Source organism: Dermacentor albipictus, chromosome 10 (genome assembly GCF_038994185.2).
Source record: "Dermacentor albipictus isolate Rhodes 1998 colony chromosome 10, USDA_Dalb.pri_finalv2, whole genome shotgun sequence".
NCBI lineage: Eukaryota > Metazoa > Arthropoda > Arachnida > Ixodida > Ixodidae > Dermacentor > Dermacentor albipictus.
In genome coordinates, this window is record NC_091830.1 from 91700623 (window position 1) to 91712200 (window position 11578).

Here is an 11578-nt window from a genome sequence, read left to right on the forward strand (position 1 = left end):
TGAGGAACGCATGATACAGCCTAAGGAGATTGCTCTCACTGAGGCCGCCTCTGCGGTTCCAGACTCTTGTGATTAATCGGAGCATGTTTTCCGTTTTTGCCTTGACGCGGACAATAGTTTGATTGTTGCTCCCCTTTGCATTTAGCATCAGACCTAGAATCCTGACCAATTCGACTCTAGGGATCATCTGGCCAGATTCAGCGTATAGGTTATTAGGAGTTTGTTCGAGGGGGGTAGAGTGCCTCTTGCCCCTGCGATCTGGTCTATAAAGCAGTAGTTCTGACTTTGAGGGTGATAGAGAGAGTCCCGTCCCTTTTAAGTACTCTTCCGTAATATCCAAGGGCTCCTGAAGGGCACGCTCCACGGCCCCCTCGGACCCCCCACCGCTCCAAACGGTGATGTCGTCCGCATAGAGCGCATGATTCGCGCCCTCGACCTTAGCCAGTTTTTCCGAGAGGCCTTTCATCGCTATATTGAAAAGAAGGGGTGATATTACTGAACCCTGCGGAGTGCCCTTAGCCCCTAACTTGAACTCGTCGGATCTTAGTTGACCGATTTTAATAGTGGCTTTACGGTCCCTTAAGAAAGAGCTGACGTAAGCGTGAAAGCGTTTCCCTAAGTTGAGGTGCGAGATGGATTCCAAAATGAATCTGTGTGTGATGGTGTCAAAGGCTTTGGCGAGATCTAACGCTAAAATGCCTCTGACATCCCTGGTGTTCACGTCGATTATCTGCCTTTTGATGAGAAGCACGATATCTTGTGCGGATAGAGGGCCTGAAGCCTACCATGTTATACGGGAACAGTTCTCGTTCCTCGATGTATATCATTACTCTCTCATGGAAGACGTGCTCAGCCACCTTGCCCACGCAGGACGTGAGCGAGATTGGTCTAAGATTCTCCGGTGTGAGTGTTTTAGCTGATTTCGGAATAAGGACAACAGAGGCCGTTTTCCAGTCCTCTGGGACCCAGCCAGTTTCCCACGTGCGGTTGATCTGCTCCGTAAGCTTCTCAATTGATTTCTCATCTAGGTTACGCAGGAGTCTGTTGGAAATGCCATCCGGTCCGGGGGCTGAGCGGCCGTTTAGCTCGTGTAGCACCTTTCTGACTTCCACTTTAGTCACCGGAGCATCAAGCTCCTCCATGGTTTCGCCTGTATACTCTGGGTAGTCCTCGTTCCCCGTGGGGCCTACGGGGAGATACCTGTCTGGTAGGCTCTGAAGTATGTCTACATCTGTTAGCCGCTTTCCTTTAAGATCATGAATTATTCTATCAATAGCTAGGCCCTGATTGCTTTTGGATTGTGAGTCATCTAATAGTTGCTTCAGGAGGTTCCATTTGCCTCCCGTACGCATCTGTCCGTCAACTGCCGAGCAAACCTCGTTCCATTGCTGCTTGCTCAACTCTTGGCAATACGCTTCGATTTCACGATTTAACATCGCTACTTTCTTACGCAGCCTCCTATTGAGCCTCTGCGTTTGCCATCTGGCGAGTAAGGAGTTTTTAGCCTCTACCAGGTGCGCCAAGTGAGCATCCATCCTGTTTATTTTTAAGTCAGTTTCGACTGTTTTAGTAACAGCCTTGACGTCCTCTTTGATTCTCCTTAAGAGGTCTTCGAAGGACTCGTACTCCTCCAAGTCCTCTCCCCGGCGTTTACGGAAGGCGTCCCAGTCTACTACGGTGAACGCCCTAAGGGGGGCTGTGGCAACTTCCAGAGAAATCTCCACAATAAAATGGTCACTTCCCAGGTTTTCTTGCTTATTGTGCCAACTAACAGAGGTGGCATTCTTGACGAAGGCCAGATCCGGCGTGGTGTCCCGCGAGACTGAATTACCTATGCGCGTGGGAAACTGTGGGTCCGTAGCTAGCTCTAATGAGCAGTTTGTAACCGCTTGAAGTAGATTTATCCCTTTAGGGGAGTGTCTCACATAACCCCATGTCTGATGCGCCGCGCTAAAGTCTCCAGCTACCACAAGTGGAGCATCCCTTGCTTTCGCCGCCGCCTTGGCTATAATCGACAAGAATGCCTGGTGGCGGTCTCTCGGGGAACTGTAAATCTTCAAAATGAAAACGCTGTTTTTAAGCCAGCTGCTGGGAATGATTTCGATAAGCATTACCTCCGCCCTCATGTTGCCCAACTGCAATTTGTGCTCTTGAAAGGAACACTTCTTTGCAACTAGGACCGCCAGGCCGAGTTTGCCCTCTCCGGTTGCCGAGATAGCTCGGTAACCTGGAAATGACGAAATTTCAGTTTTAGTTTCCTGTAGTAAGATAGCATGCGGTTTGTTCGACTGTGTCGCGATAAATTGCTGCAGTGGGGCCTTTCGCCTCTGGAAACTGGCACAGTTCCACTGCCATATGATAAATTCTTTAGTGTGGCCCGCCATTGTTAAGGCTTGAGAGGGCCTCTAGGACGCTACCTGTAGCTTCTCTAGCTGCCGCTGGAACGACTTCCATACTCACTGGTTCAGCGCGCTTAGTTTGCACGTTTTCTAGAACTTGGACTCTAAAGAGCAGCATTTGATTGCCCTTGATCAATTCATTCACGGATTTTTGTAAACGGTCCAGTGAGCGTTGCATCGCTGCCTCCGCCGTGACGGTTTCTGCGGCTGCCTCCTGCGAGGACGCGGCCCTACGTTTAGCTGTACGCGCCTGCGCTTCTCCGTTTGCCGAAGAGGACTCTTGCCTTTGTTGTAAGTTTGCTTGCCGAAAGGCCTCGAAATCGGCCTTCATCTTTTGGATTTCTGCCTTGAGGTTAGCGTTTTCGTGCAAGAGCTGTGTTACTCGGGAGTCTTCCCTATGCTCTGGCAATGTTATCTGCGTTATCTTTTTTGGCGCCTTGTCAGTCTTGGTCTTGACTCGGTCCGCCCATGAGGGTCCAGGTCCTTCCTGGATGCGCGTCCGGGATTGGGAACGCCCCTTGGAGCGGGAAAGCCCTCTGGAGTGGGAGCGGTCCCTGGAGCGAGACGGGGGGCGCCCTCTGGAGAGGCTGCGTTGACGATCCACTGGCGTCAGCGAACGCGCACGTCCAGGCGCGCTTGTGAGACTGGCATCACGTGAATGAACTTCATGGGCCGCCTGTGACATCTTGGCGCGCCTGCGCCGTCGTCGTCTTTGTCGTACTATGTAGGGCAGCTGGAATCGCTGCTTGCACTTGCGGTCCGCAGTGAGGTGAGGACCCCCGCCGATGGAACACTGGCGTGTACTGATGATCTTCGGCTGGGGAGGCTACGCCGCATCCCCTGCATTTCTTGCTGCTTGGGTTAGGGCACACATCAGCTCGATGTCCCAAATCGCCACAGTTATAACACACTTCCACTTGTCTTCTGTATAGCGTGAAGGGCAGCACGCCCGCGCCACACATGACGTATTTTGGCACTCTCATACATTCGAAGAGCACCACCACCGTCGAAGTAGTCTTGATGCGTCTCACCTCGAGCGCTTTCGAGTTCCGTTGGTTGACAATCATTGTCCGCAGCTGAGCATCGCTGAAGTCGGCGTCGACGCCGCGAACGACTCCCTTGACTGTGTTGTCCGAGGCGGCTAAATAAGCTGCCACATCGTACTTGCCTTCCCTGAGGTGTATCTGCTGAACGGACGCGTAGGCACACGCGTTCTTCCTCACTGGCGTAGAAACGACCAGAATGTTCTGAGCAGCGTTGGGGCATATAATGTCTTCACCAACTTCGTCCGGAGCTAAGGCCGCCGCCATGGCCAAAGCTTGGGCTAATCGAATGGTACTGACTTTCTTAACGTCGAAGCCTCCTCTTGGTCTGACGATGATGCGTATATGGTCCCGAGGCATTTTCGGGAGTCTTGAGGCATTCACGAGCTGCTTCATCGCGCTCTGTCGGGTGGCCGTGCGGCGGCCACCTTTCCCGCCATTGTGCGTCTCCGTGCTGGCCGTCGACTTCGGCGTCTCCGGTCGAGCATTCTTGTTTCTGCCCACTGCTGTGGTCCAGCCCGGGCAATTTGCTTCGGCGGGGTCGATCTCGACCCCTTCCACCATCTCAACTTCAGGCATTTCGCCCCACAACGCCGAGTAGGCCGTGGCTTACCACGGACGCCGCGCCGACGCTAGGCTGCGTCCGGTAGGGTGAGCCGACGAACACCTTGGTCGGTAGTTCAAAGTCTCTCAAATTGTCGAAGAGCTCACCTATCGACAAGAGTCCAGTATGGGCTGGTTCCTTGCTACATACTGCGTCGAATGATGCACAACTTTCCAGGATTTGGCAAAAAAAAATCACCAAGATCATTTGAAAAAGCAGGAGCCGATGTTTGTGCGTCCGCACTATTCGGCGCCCCCTGGCGTCCCCCACTTACAGAGCAGTTCCAATTGTACGGCTTGTAAATTATCCTGAAGCAGTACGTCAAGAATTCTATTTGGCAATAATCTGGGGGCAATGTACCATTGGGAAGTCCTCCACGAACGTACATGGCAGCAGCTCGGACATCTGCACAGAAATATGTTGGCTGAGCACAAGCCAATATATTTAGCGTGAAGCAGCTTGTCTAGCCGCTTCAGGACCATTGTGCCATATTGGGTACATGACATTTATTTATTTTCAGGATTAGCTTCGCTGAAATTACGTAGCATATCCAACCCCTATTCAATGTCAAAAGCATGCGACACTGTGTTAGAGCGCTTTGGGCGAATTACTGCTGTAAGCTTTTGAGAAATGTAACGCCAAATCGGTTGACGCCATTGTGTCGTCAGCTATTACAAAATGCAACCATCAGGTGCTTCTCCATTATTGCGAGTTCAGACAAAAGTAGTCTATGCAGCATCAACGGGCCAGCGTACAACGCGATGTATGATTTTAGCCAATTAGTGGTGTTTTTCCACTCATAATATACAGTGGGTAATGAGAATCGGCTTCAAAAGCTGTACTCCTGAGCAGCCATCGGATCTGAGGAGATCATAAGAAATGTGAGGGGAAACATGGGTCATAATACCCAGTACTTGACGCAGTCCCATGCTTTTTAAGAAGAGTTAAATGTTTTTATGGCAATGCACTACAGCTCTGTGCTCGATATTTTTCCTCTTTCAAGATTTTAAAGTATTTAAGGTTAGCAACACCTACAATACAACGGCTGCTAACACCCTACCTCTGCAATTAGTAGGAACTAAGCAGCATATTTGTGGAGCAATATTTTTAAATTTCATATATATGTATAGGACTCCCGGCTGAATGTGGTCGTCAATCCGAAAAATCGAGTCATACAGTTTCTGTTCTCGTTCCATCATAGCGAGGGCTTTGAATCGGGCCACCTTGCTGCCTTTAGGTGGCATGCGAGGGCTTCACCCACGTGTCTGTTCGCTTAAGTTCACGTGTTACGTGACGCCGTTCTGCAAAAAAAAAGGTGTTCAACATCCGCCCGCCATTGCTCTGAGTGGTCTCGGCTAGCTCTCCCAGGGTGATTCCTAGGGCCCATAAATACCAAAGTTATGTAGACAAATTGATGGCGTCTCTATAGCACATATCATCGTGAGTCTCATGTTTAGTGCGAAACTTGTGAATTTGCCGTCCGGTCACAGCTAATCACCCGCACACTTTCCTTGGCTTCTTTGCATGCTGGCTTTATGAGGTCGTGAATAACATAAATAGAGCCCTCGTGGTTCCTTACGCGTTATATATATATATAATTATTTACATATAATGTGTATGTAGGGAGTTTAATCGCGCCCGATTTTTATAAATAGAGAAATACAAATCCCAGTAAAGCTGCGTTTACCATTCGAGTGTACGGATTGCCAGCCTCTAGGCTAAGAGAAATTTTCGCACCTACGAGCAAAATTTGCGACGTTACGATAATTACCTATGCAATACTCAGCAATAAGTGGCCTCAGCCAATTAATATCTTGTGGCCCGTCCTCAACAGTACCTATCCCAATGGTCAAATTGGTCAACGGCCATGGGTCGAGGGATATGACATGTGATCCACGTTATCCGGATACCGTTATCCGGATACCTTCCGATCCGGATATCGGAAGGGTGTTTACCCTTCAGTGCACGGTATTGCACGTACTCACACGAGACGAACCTGAACAAGCGATTGGTAGAACTACGCGCGTGGGTACAACCAGGCAACATCCGGCTCAGCATACCACTATATAGAAAGCAGGACAAGCCGCAGCTCGCCGGAAACGATGGGCGGGCAGTTCATATCGTTCTCGTCAAAACCACGCGAAGATGCTTTGCCGCGAAGACATGTGCGTGGTGCCGAAAATGTTGCCTCCTATGTTGCCACTCCTCCACTTTACGCTGTGGATGTGCTATGTGTGCTGCGCAGGCCTGTAACTTTTTCTCATTTCCGGTAATAGCCGGAACACACACCGGAAGCTAGCGGCGCAGGCGGCGGTGGCGGACACCATCGCCACCCGAAACGGCTTTTGGAATGAGCCCATAACCGCTTACGCTGTGAAAGCCAACGTTTCTAATATAGTCTCACAAACCTGCCGATGCAGGTCATGACACCGAATATAGCAATTCGGATCATTTTGAGATTTAGCATCGCATTGTTGTTAACAGCAGAAAGGGAAAGAAAAACTGTCGCATAAGTCATGGTACGTAGATAAAACAAAGTGAACACTGGGGTGTGGATAATGTGGCATAACGAAAAACGTTTACATTACAAAATGTGAAATCACGATTAAAGTAGGACAACAAATACAAAACACTGAATTAAATATGCAATTTGAGAACCATCACCAGTTACGCTGGACCTGAACATATCACAACAATGTATATGATCAGAATGTATGAGAGCTTGTGAGCAGTTAAGAACGCAGGTAATTGGTATGCGTCGTTAACCGTAACTTCTTATCAGTATTGGCGTATTTTTCGCTTTTACAACGTAGAACCCTGTAATTTGTACCCTCTCATGTATTTTGGGAGCATGCAATTTTTGTATAATAGGGTTTCAGAGCTGGCTTTTAGTGCTTCATCTTAGTGCGAACTACAGCGCACGGAAGGAGAATGACAGGACATCAGAAATACATTTGTGAAAGAATTTTACAATATTTTAAACGCTGGTCGTCCTTTTCTTCCCACATACATACAGCATGCAATGTAACGATATCGGTTTTCCATATTAATTTCCTAATAATTTATCCTGTCATGCTAAAATCATAGTTGTATGTTTTTCAGAAACAGAAGTCATGTAATAACCATTTCAAAAAAATAATGTTCGCTACCATCAACGGTTGTGGGCTTTCTTGGTCATTGCGAAGATTGGCTACCAATTAAAGGTAAGCCGATTTTATACAACACTATCTTCAGCTCGCAATTATGTTATTGTCATTTTTTCAGAAGAATGCTGAAACACTCTGTTAATGATATAGCCTTCCAAAAATACGTTACAAACCACATTGACTTTATATGTCCATAGACAATCTGCATTAAAAACACAGAATGTGGCTTCGCTTCCGAGGGTACCGTTGCAGTCTTTCATTTTGGGACAATCATTTGTTTATAATCCCTAACAGACTAACACTCTTTAAAAAATAATAAACGTAAACTTAAACTTCATGAATGTAAATGATCGCAAGTTCCTAACGCTGAAGGTCGCAACGATACACTAAAGACTGAACCGATTCTTTAACAGGGGCGCTATAACGTAAAACTATTCCAAACTTTTCTATTCCAATTCTGCTATCAGCCCTCCACGATTGGTCAAAAACTTGTTTGGCCACCCCTACTACACATGTCTTTCACGCGACGTCACGAATACTGCTATACCTCCCAAGATGATATGTTGTGTTCACACTGATTATGCATGATGTGACCAAAAAAAAATACAGTTATTTCTCATTTGAAACCTTTTCCCCATTAGCCCCCGGCTATTGCTCAAAAGTTTTCGGGTCGCACCCACTTGACCTGCCTGTCACGCGACGTCACAAAACCTCGAAAACTCACCGCGTCAAAGTGACGTGTACTCAATAAAGCTGCATTAATATGCCGAACCAAACTGAATTTTCTTCTGAATAGCCGCAGGCTTCCCCGTTCCGAAAGGAATAAAACATGGCTGCCGCCGATCGCTCAGGCGCCGGCTACTCGCACCTGCCAAAAAGCATGGGTTTATTTGCGTATAATAAAGCTTCTTGCGTGGCCGTGTAACGTTTTTGAACCGTTTAGGCACTGTACGGCCTCATTCGGCCAACTCTTCTTCGCTTAGGATCCGTTTTGGCGTGATTCTTAAGCTTCCGTTGCATTCCGCTGCGATTTTTGACCATACACCGCAAGCTATGTTAATGAATGCGGACCAATCGCTGACACCGGCACCACCGTGTTCATCCGGTAATCGATTTTCAGTGCACTGGCTCTGCCCCATCGAGTCCCTCTCCACTTAAGCGTTCTCCTCGCCTCTTGACGGCCAATTAGATACTACAAGGCGCTTAGTGTAGGCAATGTTATTCGTTTTTCAAGGAAACAAAAGTTACCTCCTATGAGAGAGAGGTTCTTGTTGTGGAAGGAAATAATTGGGGTAAAGTGCAGAGCAGTAACTGTCTCTCAGATGAGGACACCTCAACCGCACTGCACAAGAGGGAGAGGGAATCGAAAGAAGGGTGAAATAGACGCGGCGGCGGCTGCCCAGACAGCGCGCGTGGGCAGGTTGTTTACATTCGCTTATAAGGCGCGGTGACGCTCCTAGTCGTGGTGAAGCAGAGCTTCCTGCGCGGCGATAGCCGCGTCGCACATCTGTCGGACGTTGCTGTCAATGGCTGGGCACTGTACCAACACGGCACGGAGTGCAGCCGCGAGAGCGGCTATGAGTGCGTCCCTGGAGTCGCTGCTTGGTGCGGTTTGTGGGCCGCGTGACGGCTCAGGAGCGGCCGTCTGGGTGTTGCGGCAACGCAGGGTGTCACTGTAAGATCGGCCCTGCGGGGTGCGAGCAGGCGTCGAAGGAGAGGCTAAATGCGACTCGTGCGATGTGGCGCCGGCCAGCTCAAGCGCTTTCTTCCTCGAAAGGGGCCGCTCGGATGAAGACAACACGGCCGCCTTCCTTTCGCATTGCCACTCTGGACAGCTCGGCTCTGTCGAAGGGTGTCGGCCACCGCAGTTTACGCAGCGTGCCTTCTCCGCGGGGCAGTCTCCTGTAGGGTGCGACTCACCGCAGCGGAGGCAGCGGGCGTCGCGGAAACAGGTGGCGCCGGCGTGTCCGAAAACGCCGCAGCGGTCGCACTGTAGCGGTCGAGGAAGACGGGCACGAACGGCGCGCAGCTGCTTGAAAAGCCGCACGCTTGGAGGCACGACACTCCCGACGAAAGTGACGGTGCCGCTGGCGCCACTCCTCGAGCATGACAGCACCGCGACGGGCGCTTCCAGGTTTTCGCGCACTGTGCGGGCGTCGAAAGAAGGGTCGACCCCATGGATGACACCCACACAGGAGTTGTGTAGTGCCTTGGGGTGCACCGTCACGCCGCCGAGGTCGCACACTTCGAGGAGGGGCGCCAAGCCGGCACCGCGCATCACGTCGGCAGCCACCACATTCCGGCGGAAGTTGACGCGAACGCGTCTCACGCCTGGGACAGGGGAGAGCTGGGCAGCGATACCGTCCAGTGAGAGTGCGAGGAAAGTCGCTTTGCGCCCGGTGGGACGGACGGTAGAGGACCGTGACGTCGGTATCGCGGGCGACGCCGTCGTCAACGGGTGGGGTGTGCGGCTCGAAGTCGACGAGCCGTCGGTGACGGCGTCTCCTTCCTGCGGCTTGTTTTGGCTGCACCGCTGCCGGCTGGCAGGCTTGGGTATCCTCAGCGGCCGCGAGCAGCAGCGGAGAGTTTCGCTGTATGAGCTCCCCTGTTCCCTCAGCAGCTGGGGCAGGGGTGGGCGCTCTCGGCCGGCTCTCGTTGTACGTGGGGCCGTCAGCTGGTTTGTCGTCGTCGACGGAAGCAGCCACCGCCGCCGAGCGTGAGCCCTTCTCCGCCGCAGGGGGAGTGGTCTCGGTGTTGGTGAGCGGGGGCGACGAGCAGGCCGCCGGCGACGACAGTGATGGGGAATCGGGCCGGACAGGACATGCCTCGGGCGAGGTCGTCGCGTCCGTACGGGAGGACGAAGTGTCGGCACCAATCATGCTTGCGGTTGGCAAGAAGAAGCTGCTGGCACTCTCGTCGGTGTCGCCGATCGATGCGCAGCTGGCACCGTCGTCGGTGGAGGCAGCCGAAGTGGGGGCCTCTGCGGTGGTGTCCGTTGAAGCGGACGGTGCGACGTCGTGGCCGCTGGAAGTCGTCTTCGGCACATCAAATGGAAATGCGCGGAAGGGAGTGTCCGAGGATGATGGGGCGCGCGCTGTCGGCGTCGCACTCTCTCGTGAAGGCGGGCATGACGGCGTGGAGTCCGTCGAATCAGCCGACAGCGCACGCAGCGTACGTGCCTTCAGCCCGCGCTTCCATCGTAACGCGGGAGGCGATCCGCCGGTGCGTGGTTGTTGTCCACGCGGCTGGCGATGCCGGGCCCGTCGGTGCTCCGAGTCGAAGCCAGGAGCTGACTTCTTCGGCCTCTTCCGATGCTGCTGCTTCGGAGCGTCCCCCATGAGATGGGGCCTCCGTGTAGTAGCGTGGCTCAGGAGATCGTGCCAGCTGCCGTGCGAGCCCTGAGAAGGGCTGCGCTCATGAGCGCGGTCGAAGGCTGACACGTGCGCGCGCGAGAGGTGGCGGGCGAGCCGTAGTCGTCGGAGCGAGGGACGATGCGACCGCTCGCTTCGAAGGTCCGGGAGCGTCTTCCCTCATATGAACGAGGAGAGCGTTTGATTGGTCTTTTTGGACAACCCTGCAGGTGACCGCCCGGTGCTTGCGTTGGTGATTACGCAAATGTGACGTCAGGAGATTGGAATAAAAAAATATTGGAATAGTTTTACGTAATAGGGCCCAGTACTGCGTGGGTGTCGATAGGCGGGCCGGTAACCGCTTTCTAACGGCGCGAAGCGACGATACCAATAAGAGTAATGCATGCGCAAAGTTAACTCGAAATGCAAGTTTTCTCTACTAGGCTCCTCCCACAGGCATGACACCGTCCTTGTCGTGATTAGCACAGTGGAAGCTTCCCTACTTATCGGAGACAGCAAGTGCGCGTGAAGCCGGGCGCGTCATTTTTTATGAAGATATGCCGTTGTAGTGTGCATACACCATAAGATAAAGAACAAAGCGCTCCACAAAGATGTGGTATAGTATAACTGCAGATTTGCCCGTCTTGTTCATAATTGTCCTGTGCATGCGCATGACACTAGCACACACTAAAAAGAAGAAGAAACACGCAAGTCAGGGCCATGTGCCCCGGCTATCTCCACTAAGCCGTGAAGCTTGCGCCGAACTAATAGTGCCAGGGGCTGTGTCGCGCTGGCAGGAAGAGCCTAGCAGACGAAACTTGCCTACTGGGGTTCCGAGCGCTGCTTCCTTGATGATGTTCGGTCCCTTCAGAGTAGTTGCAGTAGCAGGAATGGTGATGATCACGCCCCTCCCCCCCCCCCCCCCGTTTCGAGTTCTGTCTCCCAAACTGTATTCACGATGTAACTGGGATGAATGTACGGCTCATCGCAGAAGTTGGCTCGTATCCGGTGACCAGTCATTGATGTACATTTGCGC

General features: G+C 51.8%; 1 protein-coding gene across 1 annotated transcript; it reads right to left on the bottom strand.

Moving 5' to 3' along the window:
• Positions 1–8648: 8648 nt before the first annotated feature.
• On the bottom strand, positions 8649–10530 carry LOC139050355 (uncharacterized). Its single transcript, XM_070526592.1, has 2 exons — positions 9603–10530; positions 8649–9523 (listed from the first exon to the last, which is right to left on the bottom strand). The coding sequence occupies exons 1-2, from the start codon at positions 10528–10530 to the stop codon at positions 8649–8651; spliced, it is 1803 nt and encodes a 600-aa protein (XP_070382693.1).
• Between the last annotated feature and the right edge of the window lie 1048 nt (positions 10531–11578).

Bases quoted from the DNA above. Each gene is read 5' to 3' on its own strand.
- LOC139050355 (XM_070526592.1), bottom strand. From the start codon at position 10,530: ATGGGGGACGCTCCGAAGCAGCAGCATCGGAAGAGGCCGAAGAAGTCA. The intron at 9,524-9,602 runs GTCCGTCCCACC...CCCCTGTCCCAG, and splicing joins CGACGTCACGGTCCTCTACC to GCGTGAGACGCGTTCGCGTC.